We start from the raw sequence: 24,315 nt of genomic DNA, 5'->3' as shown, positions 1-24,315 counted from the left end.
TCCCAACTCATTTACAACGCTATAGATGTGGATAAATAATTTCCTCATTATCTTTATCATTCTTTGGCGGAAAAAGGGGGTTTAGATCATGAATGAGTTAGGGATCTCACAATCGAAGAGTTTAAGTTGAAGATAAATGAGGTTAAACCTGTAATTTGATAATATTGGCTACATTAGATAACTTACATGGATTAAATGTCAGGCCATGTAAGCGGACATGTAGGCATATGTAGGCCCTATTTTGTACTATTAAATAATCCGACTGTCCACCTCATCAGGAGACACCAAATTGAAAAAAAAAAAATGCAAGTTTAGAGACTCAATTATCACTATTTTCCATTATTAGACACTAAAATAGAAGAAAAAACAAATACATGCACCAAGAATAACATTATCTTTCTTTTTTTTTTTTTAAAAGAGAATTACATAGTAATTAGATTCTGAATTTTTTCAGTTTTTTTCTATTGAAGTGTTTAAAATTTACATTTTATTAATTAAATACATTTGGCTGGAAAATTAAAATTGAAAAATTTACTCAAGAGATATTAAGTATAAACATTCATTGAAGTTATTTCTCTTTTTTCATTTTTTTAAAACTTTTTATTATCTCTTCAGAAAAAAACTTTTTATTATCTTATAACGTCTCATATCTCCCTTGTTTCATATTAAAAGAAAACTAGAAATTCCTTATACTTTCCTTTCAATTTTCAAGCTAAAATAAAAAAATATCGAGAAAAGAAATAAGAAAAGAAGATAATAACATGGAGAAATAAATAAAGCAAAGAAATGTGGTATATAATAATAATTTCTGATTTTTGAACAAGAAATTCTAATTAAAAACATATAATTGTAAAAAGCCAAATTATTGCTTATAATAGAATCTACTTGTAGTTTGTTTGCCCTCTTATTCTCACAAAAAAAAAAAAAAAAAAAAAAGCATTCATAGATTCAGTAATTTTGAAAAATACAAAGAAAACAACTGCTTATATAAACCACAATACAAAGAAGACGATACTTATTGCTCTTACAAAGCCAAACAAACGACATGTTCCTATATAATTTCTACCTGCAATTATTCTGCGTAGTACCAATATTTCATTTTTTTATCAAAGATGCCCGGTCCATAAGTGGACATAAAAATCTCCACAAGTAGAGGAAACTGTAAAAATATAAAAACAGTAACGGGAACACTCGCCAACAAAATTATAGGAATGATTAGTTTCAAATCTCCATCTAGCATTATTATAAGAGTAGCACAAAATGATAACATCATGGCTGCAATGGAAAAGAAGAGGGTAGAAAGACCGATGATCATCCTTCTTGGCAATGATTCAAGAAAATCTTCTTCTGCATAACGTGAAGTCAAGACTCCTAAAAACATTAATACTGAAGTTGAGGAGGCAAATAGAGAAATTGCATCAGCTACAATAAAAACCTTAAATGCTTTCTCATGTAAAAATATTGGAAATCCAGTTTCTTGAATATTTCCACCAGGAACAGTAAATACTGTAGTAAACATAATTGTAATGATAAGAGCACCTACGACTGTGGAAGATTTTGCAATCCCTTTCATCCATTTCTCCCCGTCTTCCTTCAATTTCTTATGGCTTTTTGTAAACAATTGCCAAGCATTTTCCTCATCTTTGTTGACATACAGTTTGAATGTAGGTTTAACAATACTTTCTACTTCCTGCATTGAAAACAAATACAATAATATTGATTTTAGTATAAGTCTGAATGATTTTTTTTTTTTTTTTTTTTGATTGCTATTCATTCTTCTCCTCTTATTACCTTATACCATTGCAGTTCTCTTTGCATTTGCAGAGCTGGACTTGAAATATGAGCAAGTCTATTTGGAGATGCCAACATTCCTGCCAGATGTAAAGTGTTATTATTATTGTTATCGAATCCATAAATCAACAAATTCTTCCATCCTCCGACTGCATATATAAGGCTGAAAACTTTTTCTTGCCGATGTTGGATAGCATATTCGATTATGCTTCTCAATCTGGTATTTGCCACTGTGAAAATCGAAGGATTGACTTTTAATATTTCAATAACAATTTCGATTATCCCACGTTCAATTGCAGAGAATAACGCTCTGTCTACTCCTTTTTCTACGATATCTGGAAGATTTGTAATCGAAGTGCCTTCAAATATATAATGTATAATTTGAATAACTGAGCTGTGTGTCAACTTCATATCATAAATTTGCTTCAATCCTTCAATAAAAAGCAAGACACAGACAAGTAAGAATGACAAATTCAATCAACTTTAATAAATGAGATTGGAAGTTAGGATGTTACCAAATATTTCTTGGACAATTGAGCCCAGGCTTCGGAGCCCTGCAAAAACTGCAATATTCAAAATTTCATATTTGAATTGTTCTGAAGAGAAAATATTTCAATTATAAGTGGACATGTTAGTCAACAACAAACCATAAATTTCTTTGAAGCGCAAATAGTTCTGGTATAAATTTTTAAAAATAAATGACAATACATATTTATATTAATAGCCTTTCACAACTGAATATTTTTCTTTTGATCACTTAGCACAAGCCAATTAATCTTGTAGTTCATTCCATTTACCTTACCCAATCCAAAATTTAACTCAAATTTTATCTTTTTATATAAAAAATTATATACAAGAAAATTATAAAAATGATCCATTTATACACTAAAGAAAGAATACAAAGGACAACTTATCAGGTGTGATATAGTTTGTTTTCTCACTTATATGAGAAGTGAGAGGTTTCAGGTTTAAGACCTTTCAACCGCAGTCTATTAGATCTTCCACTGATTTTTTTTTTTTTTTTTAAAAGAACATGAAGGATGGAGAAAACAATAGAAAAAGTAAAAAAACTTCACCTTAATGTTTGACTTATTGGTTAAAGTTGAAACTACTTTCTTATATTTTAAGGTACAATAAATTATTTTTATGGATTTAAAAATGCAAAAGTTTTTAGTTATAAGGCCAAGTAAATATTCTTTTTCTATGCAATAATTTAAACTAATTTATTTTTCTAGGAGATTTTTGGTATGTGTTATTTTTATAGTATTTTAATATAATTTTATTAGGATTTTTATGTTTTTATTTAAAGTTTCATTGAATCAATATTTCATCTGATCTTGAGGAATTTTATAGGATTTCTCTAGAAAAGCACCTAAAAGTGACTAAAATCTAATTGGGCCGCTGACATTCAGCAAGAAGCATGCCTAGGTCATGCTACTCTGCAAAATTCAACTTGAGCCAAGATTTCATATTAAGCCTGTGCTGCTTAAATGGATCTGCATGAGAATCTTATGGAACGTGCCTTACCAAGCTATTATGGAACGTGCTTTATCAAGCTAGAATCCTATTTAGATACTGGGAGAGTTCTAATTGAGAAGAAATACAAAACTCAAATAGTTTCATATCTCCAAAAGATTCTTTTCTCAATAAGAATTCACTTTTCTAAATGAATTCAAAGATATTCCAAAGAGTCTATAAAAAAGAGAGAGATTAGCCATCATTAAGGATTATTCATCATTGTATATTCAATCTCTTGTCTTATTCTCTATATAATTGTTCTCTTTTTAAGACTTCAAGTATTCAAGTTAATGCCAAGATTCAAGGAAGCCGCTCAAGACTGTTGTCGACTAGTTTTTATTTTTAAACTCTCTTCTTGTTTATTATTCTTTATAATATTATTTACAAGTTTAATTAAGTTTAAATTATTTAATATGTCAAACTACAACTTTTTACCAGGATAATGATGTAGCTTAAATTCAACTCTAATTTATAATATTAGATTTGATTTTCTTTATTCAAGTAAAATTTATTATTGATTTTAATCACAGTCGAGAGAAGGGTTTTTGATATGAATAGGGTAATAAATTTCATGGAAATAATAACTTGATGACAAGAGCTAAATGTTTTAACTCGTGGAAGGTTTTCATAAAATTAAAGACCTCAATTTGTGGATTCCTGAATAATCACAAGAACTTAATGATTTAATCTATGTTTGGTTGCGCCATTGAGATGGGTAATTGAGGTGGATTAAAACAGCTAACAAAACATCAAGAAAGCTTATTAGCAACTTTAGAGTTATTTCTTCTTTTTGAATAATTAGAATTGATTATCAAACTAATAGGATAAATTAGATAGGATTAGGTGAAGTCAAAATCCCTAGTAACATTTAAACCTTTATTTGTTTTCAACAATTACTTGCTTGATTTCTTTCTCATTACTTTATTTTATTTCTTTTATTTTAAATTAATTATTCTTATTGTCGTTTGAATAATGGTAGGTTAACATAATCTTAGTATTTGGTATACAATCCTTGTGAGAACGATACTCCACTTATTCTTTATTACTTATTTGTGATTTCATGTACTTGAAAATTTTAATTGTCAGGTTTATGTCGCTGTTGCAGGGGATTGACATTACCAATATAAATACCAATTAACCTATTATTAATTTAAATATTTTTTTATTTTAGTTTTTTTGTTTATTAATTGAAATATTTGTTTATATTATTGTAGTTTTTCTTTTCTTTTATTAATTTTTACTTTTTGTTATTTTTTTGTGAATTATTTTGAGATGTTTCATCAATAAGTAGTCGCAAGTTTTAGTCAACAATATTCGGAACCATTTTATGCCGTTTGGGCATCATTTAGTGATTTGTTGAAGAGATTTTCTTATCATAATTACACAAATAAATGTCTCAATTTTATATTTTACTTTGCATTAGATGAACAAACAAGAAGTTGGGTAGATATTGAATTTTCGGCAACCATTATTCATCTTCTAGAAAGTAGCTGTGAAGATATACTTTATATGTTAAATGATATGACGGATTTTGAATACCGTTGGCATTGTGATTATTCTCTGTAGGGTTAGGATCACCAATACCCCTCAAATTTTGAGGATGAAAAAAAAAAAGAAGAGTTCAGAGGATTTGATTGCTGCCCTCACTAAATCTTACATGGAATTCATAAATGAAACTCATGAGAGTTTTAAGATCCAACAAGAGATGATCAAGAATTTGGAGGTACGACTAGAGCAATTGGAAACAATGGTAGCTAATAAATATCAAGATGACGAGTGCAAGTTAGATTATGAGAAAACTTCATGGAAAATTACAACTTTAGAAGAATAAATCCTACGTGTGAAGAATGCAATTCCTTTGAAGACGGATTAAGTCTCACTTTTTTGTTTTCAGATACGACTGTTAATGATGATGAAGAAAATGAGGTACAACTAGAAGAGGCATTGGGAGATATTTTAAACGAAGACAAACAGAAAGCGATATTGATGGATGAGGAATAATTGAGACTATTAAGTTAAGCTCATAAATGGTTTTTATACATGCACCATCGGAAGATCTTTTTTTTTTTTCTAATGATACCACATTTAATAAATTGTGTTCTCTATGATCTAATACAGTTCTTTCCCCAAGTTTATTATTTAAAGCTGATGTTGTTGACAACATGAGCATAATTTTTTCTAAAGTAGCTAATCTTGAGGGCGTTTCCAACCAAGACCCATGTTTGATGTTACATGATATATATTATGGGTGAAATTCGTTATTTAATGAACTTCTCAAAAGTCGAGTTTAAAGACTTTAAACGAAAACGATAATGGGAGGTAACTCATATTTCTATCTCTTTTTAGTTTTAATTTCATTTTTTTCTCTTTTGTTTTTTGAGTATTAAGTTAGAAAATTTTAAATTTTTAGTTAGTCTTTTAATAAATCCAACTTGAACTAAATTTTTGCAGGTGGAATGGGCTAAAATCAGAGTTGCACGGCTTAGTGTGCTAATCAGCACATCTATACTAATTTTTCCAGCTCAAGGATGTAAAACTTCCAGTGTGTTACACGGGCTGGCCGTGCTCAGTTGTGTTAAAGATCATAGGAGTAATAAGGTGTCATTATGTGATCAGTCCCTCTTACAAGGACCTGTTGAGGAAAATATGGAGTTATAAGGTGTATTTTGGAGAGATAAGGTTAGTTACTATTTTCCTATTCTACTGTTGGGTGTATTTAGTTGTTGGAAGTCCATGTTTAGCTCTTTCTTTGACTAGTTTGGTAGCTAACACAACCACATAATCTGGCTTGTGATTCACAGTTGATTATCTTTGTTATTCTTGAGATTTAGTTTAGACTTAGTCTATTTTGTACCTCTATATAAGAGGAGCTGTGTATGTTCATGGATGATGAGTTGAATCTTAATTAAAAATACAACAGTGGCTATTTTTTCTTCTTGAAAAAAACACAGATCCTATTTTCTTTCTTGGTATCAGAGCAGGAACATCCAAGTTCTATATCATTCTGCTCATGGCTTCCTTATCTTTATCACTAAACGTCAGCAATTTCGTCACTTTGAAACTCACCCAAACAAATTACCTTCTATGGCGTGACCAAGTACTAGGACTTGCCGAGAGTCAAGATCTCTTAAATCATCTCACAGAAGAACCACCAATGAATTTGGTAGGATCAGACAAAGCAACAGAGCAATCAATTCAGAATTTCGCTGCTTGGCAGAAAGCAGATCGTCTTCTTCGAGGGTGGATAATCGGCACACTCTCTGAAGAATCTCTAGGGCTTGTAATTGGGCTCGATACGGCCTTTGCTGTTTGGGATGCTTTAAAAGACTCATATGCACAAGAGTCTCAAGAAAGGGAGTTTACACTCTGTCAACAATTGATCTATCTTCGCAAAGATGACAGCGTCAACATTGGTGATCACATTCGTCAATTCAAAAATATTTGTGACAGTTTGGCTGCTATTGGCCGTCCAATTCAAGAAAAAGAAAAAATTTATAGCTTACTCACAAGTCTTGGTCCACAATATGAGACATTTACTAGCACAATGCTCAAACCACCAAGACCAACTTATTCAGAATTGATTTCACAACTCCAAAATCATGATCAACGATGAACTTGGTTTGCAAATTCTGCAATTTCACCTTTAGCAGTTCATACGCCTCATCTGGTGTTCTATACTCAACAGCAAAAAAATCGACAGATTGCTGGATCAAACTCATCTTTAGGTTCAAAAAATTCTCGCTCAAATTTTACTTCTGCAGGTCGTGGGTTTCAGGCGCAGAATCAAACAAATTCTTCAGGTCAGCAGCGACGACCTCCACCACCAGGGAAGAGACGTATGACAACTGCAGAACGTGAGCTTTATCGAGATGAGACCTATCAGTTTTGCAACAAAACAGGACATATCGCAAAAATTTATTGGTGGATTCCTTCATCTGCATCTCAATCTAGTGTTCTTCCTCAAGCTTTGGCAGCCTTGACACTTGATAATACTGTTACAGACCATGATTGGACATCTGACACTGCAGCTACGAATCTCATGACTGGAAATGAAGGTATGGTGTCTAATTTACATACTTATGCAGGTAGTAATTCGGTTATTATAGGTGATGGTTCTTCCATCCCTATAGCTGGTATTGGTAGTTCTGAAGTTCGAAAAAATAATCATTTGTTGCCATTGTCTGAGGTTTTGTATGTTCCTGATTTAAAAAAGAATTTGTTATTGGTAAGTAAATTAACTTCACAGTTTCCTGTAAATTGTGAGTTTACTAATGATTCTTTTATTGTGAAGGAACGGAAGACATGCACATTAATCATGCAGGGACCAAAGAAGGGTGATTTGTATACGATTTCTAGTAGTCCTAAAGCTAATTTTTCATTTCGTTTCAAGTCTTGTAGTGCTGATGTTTGGCACCAACGCCTTGGACATCCACAAATTTCTGCTTTAAATTGTTTACATAATAAAGGCTTAATTGTTGTTAATGGCCCTTTAAAAATAAACCAAGTGTGTGACAGTTGTCAGTTGGGGAAACTTAGCGAATTTCCTTTTAAAGAAGTGTTAATTCTATTACTACTGCTTTTGAAAAAAATACATTGTGACTTATGGGGACCAGCTCCTGTGTTATCTATTGGAAAATTTAAGTTTTATGCTTGTCTTGTCGATGATTACACCAAATACACTTGGATAATTCCATTACGTGTGAAATTTGATTTTTATTCGGCTTTTATTGCTTTTGAAAACTATGTTCAACGTCAATATATTGCTGTTATCAAAGTTTTTCGACCAGATGGAGGGGGAGAATTTGTTAATTCTGCTTTGGCTACTCATTTTCTAGAAACTGGAATAATTCATCATATTTCTTGCCCATATACACCAGAACAAGCTGGTACAGTTGAACGTCGACATCGCATAATACGTGAGCTGGGAATGTCAATGTTGTTTCATAGCCGTGTTCCGTTATCTGTTTGGGTTGATGCTTTTACTACTGAAGTTTTCTTAATTAATCGTTTACCCTCATCATCCATTTCATTTGATTCACCATTTTTTAAGTTACATAAAAAGCATCCAGATTATTCCATGTTACGTGTTTTTGGGTGTAAGTGTTTCCCATATATTTGGGACACCAAGAAAAATAAATTTGATCCAAAATCTACTATTTGTGTTTTTACAGGATACAGTGACAAACATAAAGGTTACAAGTGCTACGATCTGAAAAATCGTAAATATATTATGTCGAGACATGTGGTATTTGATGAAGAGTGTTTTCCATACAAATCAACAACTAATATTTGTACACCAGTACATGTTACACACAAGTGTTTGATTCATGGATACCAGCTTCTGCTACTGTGTCATCTGCTGTGCAGGATTCTACCCAGTCATTATCTTTAATTCCAATTCCTTCTCTTTTCAATCAAGCCCAACCTAATACGATTTCGACAGCCACGATCCCTTTCTCCACGACTGAACCAACTTCCCCTTTGCATGTCCCAATTTCTCCGCCGCAATTTGCCACACCAATCTCTGTTCAACATTCTTCGACTGCTTCTTTACCATCCCCACATCATTCGTCACCGATACCCATCACACCAGATACCCCTATTCATTCGCCATCATCATCCGCTAATTTCACATCGCAACATTTAGAAATATAGGAAACTAATCTCCCTTTGCCAACGCCAGATCCCACTTTAGATATTCCAATTACTGAATTAGCAACAGATTCTGCTTCTCTTGCACCTATTCTTGCTCCAAATCGCCATTCTATGACAACCCGATCTCAATCTGGTATTGTTAAACCAAACCCTAGGTATGCTTTTGTCACAACCATGGATTCCTCAATTCCTAAGGAACCACGTACTGTCAGACAAGCTTTGGCACATTCTGGATGGAAGAAAGCTATGGAGGAGGAATTATCTGCTCTTCACAAAAATGAGACTTGGACTTTGGTTCCTAGGACGCCTGACATGAATGTGATAGGGTCAAAATGGGTATTCAAGGTGAAGCTTACATCTGATGGTTCCCTTGATCGATTAAAAGCACGGTTAGTCGCGAAAGGATATCATCAAGTTGATGGTCAAGATTTTACAGAAACTTTTTCTCCAGTTGTTAAACTAGGGACCATTCGACTTGTTCTTTCAATTGCTTTGGTTCGATGGTGGCAAGTTCGACAACTTGATGTTAAAAACGCTTTCTTACATGGTCATATTTCTGAGGATCTTTATATGGATCAGCCGCCAGGTATGGTAGATTTGCAATATTCTTCATATGTGTGTAAACTGAAGAGGGCACTGTGCGGCTTAAAACAAGCCCCACGTGCATGGTTTGACAGGCTAAGTAGTTTTTTAGTTTCTTTTGGTTTTCTCTGCAGTTTAGCTGACCCTTCGCTTTTTATTTTTCATTCATCGCAAGGCACGTTAGCCTTGTTGATTTACGTTGATGATATGCTTCTAACAGGGTCTTCTCCAACATTAATTGATTTGTTTATTCAGTTGTTGTGTAGGGAATTTGCTATGAAAGATCTAGGCCTATTGCATCATTTTTTGGGTATTGAAATTACACAAACAGAAGATGGGTTGTTGCTAAATCAAACACATTATGCTTTAACTTTGCTTGATCGGTTTGGCATGCTTGACAGTAAACTGATGGCCACACCTTTGGAAATAAAACCAAATGTTACAAGTCCTGCTGCTCCTGTTGACCCTCACTTATATCGCAGTATTATTGGCGCGTTGCAATATTTAACATTAACCTGTCCTGATCTTGCATACAGTGTGAATTTTGTTTCTCAATATATGCAGGACCCGACAGTGGTGCACATGAAGTTTGTTCATCGCATTCTTCGGTATGTGAAAGGAACTCTGAGTCTAGGATTACATTTAACTTCCAATTCTTCGTTATTTTTGCAGGGGTTTGCTGATGTCGATAGGGCTGGATGTCCAATTACCAGGCGCTCGACCACACTGTACTGTACATTCCTTGGTTGCAATTTAATCTCGTGGTGTGCCAAGAAGCAACACACTGTCTCTCGTTCCAGTACCGAAGCTGAATACAGAGCAATGGCTCATACATCTGCTAAGCTCACTTGGCTTACATATTTGCTTCAAGATTTTTCGATTTCCATGACTGTGCCGCCTATACTTTACTGTGATAACTTGAGTGCTCTTTATCTCACTGTGAAACCAGTGTTTCATGCCAAGAGTAAACATATAGAGTTGGACTACCACTTTGTTAGAGAACGGGTTGCACGTGGTCTTCTAGTTACTAAATATGTTCCAACAGATCAATAGGTTGCTGACATCTTCACCAAACCAATACCAAAATCTGCCATAGCTATGTTTCGCAGCAAACACTGCCTCCTGCCCCGGCAAAGTTTGAGGGGGGATGTTAAAGATCATAGGAGTAATAAGGTGTCATTATGTGATCAGTCCCTCTTACAAGGACCTGTTGAGGAAAATATGGAGTTATAAGGTGTATTTTGGAGAGATAAGGTTGGTTACTATTTTCCTATTCTACTGTTGGGTGTATTTAGTTGTTGGAAGTCCATGTTTAGCTCTTTCTTTGACTAGTTTGGTAGCTAACACAGTCACATAATTTGGCTTGTGATTCACAGTTGATTATCTTTGTTATTCTTGAGATTTAGTTTAGACTTAGCCTATTTTGTACCTCTATATAAGAGGAGCTGTGTATGTTCATGGATGATGAGTTGAATCTTAATTAAAAATACAACAGTGACTGTTTTTTCTTCTTGAAAAAAACACAAATCCTATTTTCTTTCTAGTTGCACTGCCGTGCAACTTAAACTGAAAAAAAATTTTCAAGGCGCAGCTGAACCGTGCACAACGACACGGCCTTGTCACTGCCGATTTGCATATTATGAGGCTGTCCATATTTATCTAGTCTGACTATGCCTCAAGTGGAGCCCATGCTCCTTTTTTTTTTATTTTTTATTTTTTATTTTTTATTTTTTATTTTATCTCGTTTATAGCACCTCAACATTTCTTTATATATATATATATATATATATATATATATATATATATATATATATATATATATATATATATATATTGTTTTCAACTATAAAAAAAACAGAAGGTGGACACACTAGGTCGTGTGCCTATATATATATATATATATATATACATATATATATATATATATACATATATATATATATATATATATATAATTTTATTATTTTAAATTACTTTTATTTTTTTCTTTAACCATTGTTATCTTATTTTTCATTTTTTTTTTATTATCATGGAACGTGCCTTATTAAGTTAGAATCCTATTTAGACATCGGAGTTCTTATTGAGAAGAAATATAAAATCTTAATAGTTTCCTATCTCTAAAAGATTTATTTCTCGATAAAGATTCACTTTTCTAAATGAATTCGAAGATATTTTAGAGAGTTTATAAAAAGAGAGAGATTAGCTATGATTGAGGGTTATTCATTATATATTCTATCTTTTATTTTATTGTTCTCTACATAGTTGCTCTCTTTTTTAGGTACAAGGAAGTATTTCTTATGTCGAACTAAAACTTTTTACGAGAAATATGACGTAGGTTAAATTTAATTTCAATTTATAATATTAAATTTAATTTTCTTTATTGAAATAAAATTTACCAGGTTGTGCACTTGCGAATTTGAAAATCAATTTTTTAAAATTATTTTCGAGGTTTTCAACATATCAATTATAAGACTCTATTTATTTTCAAAAAGTAACTAGCTGTAAAATATTTTTCAGATTTCTATTGATTTTTTGAAGTCGAAGGCAACAAATCATACCGCTTAGTAAAACGTTGTTCCCATTCATTTGGCCACTTTGCTCAATCATTATGTTCACGTCTCTAGAAAAGACTGGTAGTTGCACTTGAATACCTTCAAGGATAATAAACTCGTTAAATAACTTTTTCAAAATATATTTCATTCTATTAATTAGCAAAATGAATAGTACAGACATCAATTAATGTACTAACCGGAGTATATCCACCGTTTCCAAGAGGGTAAATGACTGCTACTAGGAAATAATTCAGACATGGCCGATAATTCAATAAGAGGGGTAGTGTTGAATTGTGTTTCTGTAACGGCCAACGTTGGGCAACGTCGGATCAAATCCAGTGAAATCTCTTGCATTTGTCAAAAGAAACAGAACAAGTGGAGGAATAGGATGAGAAAGTAGTAAAAAGACTAAAATACCTCTATCCATAAATTTATTATAAATTAATTTTTTTCAATTAATACTTTACTATAGATTAAAATTCAATACATTTCTTTTCTTTTTTTTTCCTAGGTTTCAGTATAAAAAATCACTTAATCTGTCATTAACGGAACATGCTCTCAGAATAATGTTGCTGTTGAACTATGGGGGATTAATAATCCCGTGATAGATAAATATAAATGAAGTAAATTACATATAAAGAGGAAGGTGAACTAATTAAAATGACTTAGATCATTTATGTTAAAAGATAAACTCAACTCATTATGAGCACACTCTTAAGGCTCAGATTCTTAACATTTAGACTGTGTTCGGTAACAATATTTTAAGTAGTTTTTTTTAGTGTTCAGTAACATAGCATTTGAACTAAATTTTAGAGGTTAAGACAGCGTTTTATAAAAAATTAACTCATATAAATTTCGCTTTTAATTTTATGACTAATAGCTAAACGCAACTGAAACATCCAACAACTACTTTTGCCAAACATACCGTCAGTCTATATTTAAAAATGAATTTAATAATTAACCAAAACTTAGAAACTCATTATTTGAAATGATATTCTTTAGCGAAAAAAATAAAGGAAGAGATATTCTTACCGAACATTTTGTTGAAAAAAGACGAGTGGAGAAGCAGAGCTCCAAAAGTACCATTCTCGGGAAGTAGCAATTCAAATGGAGTCTTGGAATATAAAAGCCGAGTTAGCTCTCTAAAGCCTTTTTCACATGCAGTGATGACAGGTAATTCTGCGACTACTGGTTCAGTAACTAAATTATTGTTCTTTTTGAGTAGCAAATCCACTGTCCTCATGCATCCATTACTAACAGCAATGAAGAAAGCAGTGGTGTTTCTATCATCCTGTATTTGTAAGTCTTCGACTGACATTGAATTAACGAGCTCTTTCACAATCTTTACTTTGTCGCTTATAGTCGCTAGATGAAGAGCTGTCAAGCCACCCAATGCTATCTTTTTGTTTATTGCATCTGGATGAGACTTAAGGAATCCCTTAACACCATTCAAATCCCCTTTTACTATGGCTCGGCACAGAGGTAGAAACCTTTTGTATGGATCCTCCTTCCCTACAAATTTTAATTAGTGACGTACTTCATTAAGATACTTACGTGCAAATACTGCATTTCCTACTTCAATATTGACTTAATTTTATGACTTTTTGTATTATTTATTTATTTTGTTTTTATGTTTGAATCTCGTTTTGCAAATACATGTGAGAATGTTCGGTAAGTCCTCTCTCTCTCTCTCTCTCTCTCTCTCTATCTTAATATAAATATGCATATCCATATTGAAGAAGTAGCTCAAGTGTTAAGGCATGCATGCTAGAGTTTAGTGAAAATCTCTGTAAAGTTAGTTTCATACGAGGGAAAAACACTTATGGAGAGAGAAAAAACGAACTCCCATTTGAGATTATTCTTATTTAAGAAAAATAAAATAATACAGACTCTATTTCTATTTAAGAGAAACGAATTACGGAGAGACACTCTTGTTTTGAAATTTTACAAATACCAAACAAGAATAAGACTATTATACAGAAATGAGCAAGTCTGTATAAATATAAAAGTAGTAATCTTCCATTAAATTTAAACTACCTAAATGTAGCCTTTAGATTTATTGATATCTAATGACTTGCTACTCATAAAACCGGTCATTCCTTATTCATGTATTATTTTATTATATTTATTATTATAATAAAAAACTTGTTTTATCGATCTAAAAGATATTAATGCGAGAAGTTCATCAACAAAAAAAATATCAAATATCCTTTTCATAAATAATTAAAATATTAAATTTAGAAAATTATTGATCTAATATTTACCTTCTAAAATGAAATAAAAATATATATTTACAGTATAAGATCAGTATAAGATCATTACGTAAATAATATTTTAAATTTATTGTGTTGTTGATCATAATATAATTCTTATATACTCCTACATTATTAATTATAATGTATCCATAACTCAACTTTTTTTACTAAAATTATTTTATAATTTATGTAATTGTAATTGTTTTAATTTGAATTTTATTTGTGATCTACAAAAAACAATTCAAAGCTTAATTTTTAAAATTATTCATTATAAGTTTGACTTTATATAAAAAACAAGTTTAACATCTATTAGATTTCAAAACAGTAATAATAACAGGATTAACCGAACACATCAATAATAATTGTATTATCTGAATACAAATTTAAAATATAATGATTAATAATCAAATTTATAGTGCTCACCTTAATTTTTAATTTTAAAATTTAATATTTGTACTTTTTAAAATTTTATTGTTAAATGCATAAAAGACATAACCAATTGCTTAAAATATAAAACTGAGTTTCATATTAGAATTAATCATAAATTATATGAACAATACTATAAATTTTTTTAATATGTATTAAGATCGTTTGTATATTTTTATAAAATACTTATCTTAAAATGTCATTTATTATGTTTAAAATAATTTCAAATACCCTACTATTATATTAAAATCATGTTTTAATATTCCACTTTCACTTGCAATCAATAGAAATATTTCATATTAATTTAGTGTTATGCAAAAAAAAAAAAAAATCTTAGAAAATTACATTGCATTTTAGGGGGAAAAAGGATTTTCTAAAAGCTTAAAAAAATTTAAAAAAGAAAAAAAAAAATATAACCTTATGACTTACCTTGCAAGTTAGCATGTCCAAATGACATATAAAAAATATTTTCTCTACCCGTACAGAATTTTTGAGTTCTGTGTTTTTGTAAAAGCTCCAAATTTCATTGAATGAAAAATACAAGCTCTCTTTAAAATATATATAGCTTATCATAATTTATGTTATAGACGTGTTTTAACTATATATATGTATATATATAAGAATTCAATTACCTGCAGGATCTTGATTTACTGATTCCTTTTTTTCGTGCATTTTTGCCAAAGTCTCCCAACAAACTTTAGCAGAGTCGGTTTCTCCGATCTGAGAAAGTTTTTCGAACGTGCAAGAAATTTGAATGGCATGTAAAGCAGCTGCATTCTTTTTCCTCCAAGCTTTAAATTCAGCTTCAGCCTCTTCTCGACTTGGAGGTTCATTGGTTTCTTCAATAACATCCCATAGATCGGTCGCTATCAAATAGTTCTTAATGCAAGCACTCCAGTTTTGATAATTATTGTCAGCTAAAAATTCAGGAACTATATAATTGACGGCCATGGATAATCTGTCAAGACAGTATAGAAAATGACAAACAATGAATTATTCCAAATGCAATCAATTTGAAAGAAATAATAACCTTGAAATGAAATAAAATAAAAAAAAACCTTACTTTTTGGAAGTTTAATTAGGCTCCTCCAAATTATTCTTCTTCAACCTCTTAAGTTTTGAATTGAGCAGCATTTGAATTTATGGAAATTAAATGGAAAAGTTTATGACGTACAAAAGTCAGACCATAACATACAAAGAAGTGATACCAACTACAAACCAAAAGTCTTTAATAATAATAATAATAATAATAAAATATTATCAACTATACCCATTATTACTTATTTTTATGGTCGGTGGGGCTGGTTCATTTAATTTGACCAACCTATGCAAATTGATAAAATTCTGGACGTGCCAAAGGTTGGTGAGGGAATTATATAATCGTAACTCTATTGAGGTTCGCCAATAAAAAATTAGAGAATATTTCTTTTTTGAAAATTTAAAATTTAAATATTTATGAAATAATTTTTAGAAAAAATTTTAAGAAAAAAATTAATAAAAAGTTTAACTTAATTTATTTGTTTTAAAAAAAGGCTTGAATTTTTTTTTTTTTTAGAAAAAGCCTTGAACTTAATTTTTTTAGAACGAAAATAGGTATTTATAGTAAATTTAAAAAATTAACTTTCCACAAATACCATTAAAACTTGATGTTATATAATTGTTAGGAGGTTTAATTTGGGAATTTCAAAAAAATATTTTAAAAACTAAAAAAATTTGTTGGAATTGGATAGAATCGCCGATTCTAACCGGTTCAAAATATCGCTAATTCCAGTCAGTTCTGACCAGTTTTTAAAACCACTGGTTTACAGTTTCTCAAAAGTTGAAACCGAAACCAGACGATAGACTTCGGTTCTGATTTTGATTTTGCCCGATTCCAATTCTTCATAGTTGGTAAAAAATTTAGTTATAATTATTACCAAGAAATAGATTAACTCGCTAATTTTAAATCTTTTTAATAAAAAACAGTCAGAACAGAAATATAACACTTTCTTTTATTAATTTATTCTTATACTTTTTCTATTTCCCTCTGAATTAGAAAAACAAATTAATTTGTCATTTTCTTTCTTTCTTTTTTTTTCCCTCCATCCAAACACGGTGGAAAGAATATATAGGATTAGGACATTAGTTATATTTATGCACATAGACCTAAAAATCTTACGTCCAAGAAATGGAAAAGAAACAAAAATTATTTAATTTTATTTGTTTATTCCACCGTCTTAAATGAAAAAGAATGAAAAAACTATATTCTTCTTTTTTCTTTTTTCTTTTCCCGCGCTTTAAATCCAACTTTTTTTTAATCCATTTTTTATTTTCATCTCTCTTCTTTAGCTCGCCTCCATCTCCGGCCCCAATTTGTTAGTCAAAGTTTGTCTGCTTTTTTGTTTTTCTAATCACATAACAGTCACTTTCTATCCAAAATCTCTTCTTTCTTAAAACCTCTTAACACAACAATCACTGAATTTTCCATTTTTTTTATGACCGAAACCAAACCCATCATCTAAAAATTCTTCCAATGGAGACGATCAAATGTAAATCAATCCCTGGAAACGAGCAAAATAGCAAGAAAGTTTCAAAAAGCGATAAATCTCAAGACTGCAACAAGAATTGCTTCCAATAATGGGATTGGGATTTGTATTACTATATGTCATATCATCAAAGTTGGTAAAAAATTTATGTGCCATGTCACCAAAGTTGGTCAAAAGAAAAGAGGTTAGGTTAATTGAGCTTATGTATAGCATATAAAGTGGACGAGGTTTGGGCTTCGTCAGGTAAGCTACTCGTGTTCATCGTCAGCAGAAGAGAAATCAAAGTCCACCTTCAAAGTAATTATCAATATTAAAGATACCAGAGTTAATTTTTGAGAAAATATTAAAAATGGAAGGATGTCAAAAGATGAGATCCGATATACCCAATATACTCAAAATTTGATATATACTCAGAAATTTGAATTTATTCAAAAACTCAAACCCATGTATTTACAAAGGGAAAATGGCAAAAACAAAACAGTAATAGTTATTAACCGCAATTGAAGAGATGAAATCAAACAAGGAGACACAGTAATAAGGCTGAAAAAAGTGAATCTAAACGAAAACTAACATGCTATAAACAAGCCCTTTGTACTCATCCAAGCAAGCAGTCTGCTCCATATCTGTCTCCTTAATTCAAATTGCCATTAATAATTTCTACTAAACTCAACTTCTTTTCTTTTTCTCTTTGGATTATCGATGAATAAAAAACGAAGGGTTCATAAATCCACAATGTCTCATTGACTTTTTGCTTCTTCTTAGAGACTACCGATTGAACGATAATGAAAAAAAAAAAACAAAATAAAAAGAAAATTGACAATGAGCAATATTAGAAATTTTGAAAATAGAGTTGTAGGTGTACTAAGAAAGTTTTAGGAAAAAGAAATTGAGAAAGAAGGGATGTTGATCTGACTGAGGTGAGATGGCATCTAGCATAGAAACATAATTGTCATTTGTATTACTATTAATCCACGTCATCATGTGTGTGATTTACTTAATACTTTTTACTCTGTTTAGGTGTGCATAGATTACAAAAAAATAAAATCAAGGGGTTACAAGGTTACTTTGAAAATAGAGGGTGCCACAAAACTTTTTAGTGAAAGTTAAAAGGGACAATTTATGTATTCAATCTAATTTTTTTAATTTTTAATTTTTTTATATAAGTAGATATATATACATTTTTTAAGTGCAACAAAATTATTTTCACAATAATAAACATATATATATCATTCTCGTTAAATATTGATCTTGTATAATAAAATAATATATATAAATATCGAAAAATTTGAACTAATAATTACCAAAAATTAAAATCATATAATAATTAAATACTTATAAATTCAAATCACACTGTTCAATTCAGATTGAAAGCTCAAATTTAAGTTCATCAAACACACAAACCATACCAAATACATATAAAAATAACACCACCTTTACTTAATTCAACAACAACATATTTTTATTAAAAATCTGATTTCTGTCAATGGTACAATTCGGTTTTTCAAAAAATTTGATTTTTCTAAAAATCGAGCCAACTTCCGAATCAGACAATGAACTAGTTTCCATTTTAACCGACTTGATTGGCCGATCTAATTTGATTCCAAAGATATTAGGAATTTGTAAAGAATAATTTGATAAGATAAATGAGAATTGCAGGTTCCAATTACAAAAGTCGGTTAGCTTAATTACTGACTTAATTGAAAAGGGATAATTGCAATTTTGGTATATAAATTTTGTAAAACTTTCTATTTTGGTCTATGAATAGAAAAAAGTAAAAATTTGGTAAATAAACTCTTAATTTTTTAAGAATTATATGTGTTTGAAAATTGGACAGTCAGAAATCTCTATGGGATAGCTGGATCCCACTTATTCATATATTTTTTTACTTATTGAGCGCTAAATAAGATTCCATGTGGATTAAAATCTCTCTCTCTCTCCCCAGTTAATAATAAACAAATTAAAAGAAAAAATTTTCAAACTCCATGATCGAGTTAGCAAGTGACAGTGACAAAGATGATTGGAATAAAGACTAGGTAGAAATAAAGAAAAAGGTAGGGAAAGAGATAGAAATGGAGAGGGCTTTTCAATGAAGAGAAGAATGAATGATATCTTGGATGAGTTTGGATAGCTAGGTAGGAGGAGACTTCAAGGCCAAGTTGATTCATTTTCTATGATTTCACGGGCGCTACAAAAAAAGCACTGAATTGCGACCGACTCCAATCGGTTGCAATTTTGCGACCGACTCCAATCGGTTGCAATTTTGCGACCGATTTGCGACCTATGGACAAACAGTCGCTAATTGTAGCGCTAAAAATTGCCGCGAGTTTCTTTTCAGTTTGCGACTAATATGCGACGGATTTGCAACCGATTTTGAGACCGATTTGCGACTACAAGTTATTCCGTCGCAAAATTGCGCGGTTCAAAATTAGGAATAAATTCTGCGACCGATTTGCGACAGATGTGCGACCGAATATTTGTGACCGACAGTTTGAGTCGCAAATCGGTCGCAATTTTATTGCGAATTAAAACGACGTCGTAGAGTTAAAAATTGCCACCCATATTAATGAAATTTGCGACCGACCAGTCTGTCGCAAATTTTAGGGCTTTAAATGCCAAACGCTCTCCTTCTTTCTTCTTTTTTCTTTCTTCTCCTCCTCCTCTCCTCTCCTCTGTTTGCAGTGCCGCTCCAGCCCGCCTGACGCCGCTCCAGCCCCTCCGATCACTCCACCCGGCTTCTTGGACACAAGTTGAGGTATTTTGCGAATTTTTGTTCGATATTTTTTTTTTTTGCGATTTATGTGTATTTGGACATAATTTTTGGTGTATTTGGTTGTGTATTAGATTAGGAGGGTCGGTACTGTTATTATTATTAGGGAAAATTATTATTTAGTCCCTAAGGTTTTACATAATTATCCAACTAATCCCAAGGTTTGCACTAATATATAACTAGTCCCTCAGGTTTAACTCCGTCTAATTAAAAGGTCCTTCCGTCCGAAAAGTGGGTTTTTTTCCATTAATTGAAGACTAAAAGACTAAAACACCCCTCCCTTCACTTCTTTGAACTCTCCAATGCCTCGGCTTTCTTCTTTACAACTGATTAATTGCACTAGTCGTTCTTCAATTTGGAATTAACACACCTTATCATTTCTAAATATTAATTTTGTATTTCTAGAGATATTTTTTTGGTATTGTGTTAATGTTTAGGTATGTCCTAAGTTTTGCTGCGTTTGGAGTACTGAATTTGAAATTGCAATATTTATTGGGTTGTGGAGAGGATTAGGGAGGTTCATGAGCGTGCAATCGCTAATGTGCCGCCAGCTGAGGAGAAGAGATATTGGCAGAGATACATATACTTGTGGATCAATTATGCTCTCTATGAAGAACTGGATGTAGGAGACATTGAGAGAACACGAGATGTTTATAGGGAGTGCCTGAACCTAATTCCTCATAAGAAGTTTTCATTTGCAAAGATTTGGCTTCTAGCTGCCCAATTTGAAATTCGGCAGTTGAATCTTGCTGGTGCTCGACAAATTTTAGGCAATGCCATTGGCAAAGCTCCCAAAGATAAGATCTTTAAGAAATATATCGAAATAGAGCTACAACTTGGTAATATTGATCATTGCGGAAAGCTTTATGAGAAATATTTAGAGTGCATACTAGAAAATTGTTATGCTTGGAGCAAATACGCAGAACTGGAGAGATCTCTGGCTGAAACTGACCGAGCACGAGCAATTTTTGAACTTCCTATAGCACAGCCAACCTTGGGCATGCCAGAGTTGTTGTGGAAGGCATATATTGATTTTGAGATCTCCGAAGGTGAATATGACAGAACTAGACAACTTTATGAGAGACTATTGGACCGGACAAAGCCTTTGAAGGTCTGGGTTAGCTATGCTAAATTTAAAGCATCCGCCATGGATGAGGTTGTTGATGGTGCAGATTCTTTGGAAGAACGCCGAAGAGTATTATTCGGGCTGGGTTAACTGGAGAGATCTCTGGCTGAAACTGACCTAGCACGAGCAATGGTTGTTTGATAGAGGCAAAAGAACGCCGAAGAGTATTATTCGGATGAGACAATCTGAAGAGGGTTAGCAATGGATCAGAAAATCTGAAATATATTAGCGAGGGAGGGGTGTTTTAGTCTTTTAGTCTTCAATTAACGGAAAAAAACCCATTTTTCGGACTGAATGACCTTTTAATTAGACGGAGTTAAACCTGAGGGATGACAGCGTTTTTCGCAAGTGTACGAAATCGCAACAAGTAGTATAGAGTAAGAGAGTATCGTATCCATAGGGATTGTTTATCAATTACCAAAATTATGTTAACCTATTATTATTTAGACGACGATAAGAGAGATTCGCTGTAAGGTAAATAAAATTTAAAATAAAAATAGAAGAGATCAAACACAAAATTCAGGTGAAAAGAAATAAGAGGATTTAGCTACTAGGGAATTTGATTTCACTTAATTCTATCCAGTTTATTTTATTAGTTCATTAATCAACTTTAATTGTTCAAGTAGGAGAAACAACCCTAAAATTACTAACAAGCTCTCCCGATTTATTGTTAGCTATTCTAATCTAGTTTAATTACCTATCTTTAATAATGAAATTAAACATAGATCAGATTATTAGGTTTTATGGTTGTTTTGTGAGTTCACAACTTAATAATTTATTAACTTATGAAAACCTCCCTTGAGTCAAACCATATAGCTTCCGCATCAAGTTATTATTCTCAAGTAAATTATTATCTTTTTCATATCAATAACCATTCTCCCGAATGTAATTATTGAAATACTTCAATCCAGGGAAAATTTTCTGCCTGGAAGCCTTAAGCACAATAATAAGTTATAACAAGAACAAAGAAAAATAAATCTAATATTATAAATTGGAATCGAATTAAATTACATCAAAACCCTAGTATAAGAGTTTAGCTAGACATAGTAATTAATTTAAACTCAATCATACTTGAATTATTCATCATATTTAAAGACAGACAATAAAGAAAGAAACAAGATGAAGAGTTTAGAATAAAAACTGTATCACAACTATGTTGAAGGCTTCCTTGAATCTTGGCACAATTATTTGATGCTTGGAATCTTCGAGAGAGAGAAAGAATTATGTAAAGAAATTGCATAAAAAAACGAGATCCTTTGCTATGAGAAGTTCCTCTCTTTATATAGAGTTCCTGAAGGCAAGTCTCACTCCTTTTAGGAAATAGAATCCTTTTTTTGTGCAAAATCCTTTATAGGAGATCATGACTGTTTAGGCTTTTGATTTCTTCTTGATTAGGACTCCTTTTTCTCCTAAAATAGGTCTAGGTCTTGTTTAGTGTGTTTAGGAAACTCCCTGAAGTCGGCCCATGTGAGAAAAAACTTGATTTGCGTATTAAATTCACGCTGGTTCCGCCTGCGCAGCACGGGCGTGCTATATGGCACGGGCTGGGTGTGCTTTAGTCTAGAAGTCTGGCCAGTGAAGCACGGGGCGTGCTAGGTAGCACGGACTAGTGAAGCACTGAGGCACGGGCGTGCCACTTAGCACGGGCAGGGCGTGCTTTTCTCTGGAAGATTGCCTAGAGCTGCCATGGGCGTCCTATGCTTGACACGCCCTGATCCCATTGTAGCACGGCCGTGCCTTTTGACACACCCTGGCCGTGCTCTCTTCTGTATTTCCTTTGGTTTCCCTGGCTTCTAGCACGGCTGTGTCTTTTAGCACGGCCCGGGCGTGCTAGAAGCTAAGTGCCTTGTATTATAAAGTTCTTTTCTGCGCCAAATTCCTGCAATTTTCTCTTAGATCAAGCGGATTAAAGATCAAGGAAGCTTTTGAACACAATTATACTAAAAGTGATTTAAAGTAATAAAAACTTACTTAAAATTCTAATAAAAACTATATTAAAAACACTATGAAATTAATACCTATCAAAATTCCCCAAACTTAAACCATTGCTTGTCCTTAAGCAACAAAACTAAAGGAGAAAAAATAATTTTACGACACTAGTTTAACATGGTTGGAGATGATTTCAATAATCTTTCAAGATATCATGATTAGTAAACAAGTGAATAAACTCAATCGTTCTCCATGCTATTCATACTTAAGCTTGACTTTTATTTTTGAATAAAGCACATTTATTGAGTAAAATATAAGTTTAGAGAGATTGTCAACACTAATATTTATTCAATTTATGATAAGTAGGACATGAATTATCTAAAGAATTTTCAACCTTTTAAAAATAAGACAATTGATGGTACAATAGTGGCATTCCCATATGCAGAATTAGTCATCCTTTCTCCATGATTTAAATGCATACGTTTAAAAGATCAAAAGGTCTTTATTTTGGGTTGTAATGGGGCTTTCTTGGTGCAAATTTTTGCTTAAAAAAAAGATAAAAGAGTAGTCAAAGAGTACAAAAGAATGTATAATATTCAAGATTCTTATTTTAATTAAACTTTTACTAGCTCTAGGGAGTGTCCGTTTTGAAACTTTCTTACTAGCTAGAGGCATCTTGTGCAAGATATTTTCTTAATATTTTGGCACTTTTCTTCTTTGCTTTTTTTCATTCTTCTTGCATTCTTTTGATTGCTTTTTCATGTGCCTCTTTCTTGATTCTTTCTTTTTTTTTCTTTATTTGCTAGTATTATTTGATGAATTCTCCCTCTTTTGTTGCTATATTTAAAAGTCGAATCTTTTAATCATACAATCCTTTGTACTTAGGGTAGGAGATTTGAATTTGGCTTTAATGGCTCGGTTTATTGAGGGTGAAGAAGAAAATTTTACGGTTTAAGGCTTCAAAGTTGGTTTCAAAGGTCATATATTTTTATTTAGGTGGTCTAGGTTACATATAGGTTTCAACAAAAATTGCCTAAATCATCTCTTTCAAAAAGTAAACATTTAAATTTTTCGCCTCGAAGGGATTTCTAAGTTTTGTTCTTGGAATGCCAAGGTTTAAATAACTTAGAGTAAAACACACCTATACATCATAACTCTCATAAAAATCAGTGTTTAAAAATCTAGAAAC

At 31.9% G+C, this 24,315-nt stretch overlaps 1 protein-coding gene and 2 pseudogenes across 1 annotated transcript; 2 read left to right on the top strand and 1 right to left on the bottom strand.

Moving 5' to 3' along the window:
* Positions 1-957: 957 nt before the first annotated feature.
* On the bottom strand, positions 958-15,731 carry LOC110008798 (uncharacterized). The gene is made up of 7 exons (XM_089722205.1): positions 15,412-15,731; positions 13,131-13,610; positions 12,296-12,445; positions 12,105-12,197; positions 2,307-2,354; positions 1,792-2,222; positions 958-1,690 (listed from the first exon to the last, which is right to left on the bottom strand). Exons 1-7 carry the CDS (start codon positions 15,728-15,730, stop codon positions 1,073-1,075), a joined length of 2,139 nt encoding a protein of 712 aa, XP_089578331.1. The 5' UTR covers position 15,731; the 3' UTR covers positions 958-1,072.
* Positions 6,854-7,647, top strand: LOC149495804 (uncharacterized; annotated as a pseudogene).
* Positions 15,732-20,500: 4,769 nt separating the features above from the next.
* LOC149495803 (uncharacterized) lies at positions 20,501-21,287 on the top strand (annotated as a pseudogene).
* Positions 21,288-24,315: the final 3,028 nt, after the last annotated feature.

This window comes from Jatropha curcas, chromosome 6, assembly GCF_041381405.1.
Source record: "Jatropha curcas cultivar XTBG-Jc1 chromosome 6, XTBG_Jcur_1.0, whole genome shotgun sequence".
NCBI classification, from domain to species: Eukaryota; Viridiplantae; Streptophyta; class Magnoliopsida; order Malpighiales; family Euphorbiaceae; genus Jatropha; species Jatropha curcas.
The sequence above is the reverse complement of the archived record's forward strand: the minus strand, read 5'-3'. Positions and strand labels throughout refer to the sequence as shown.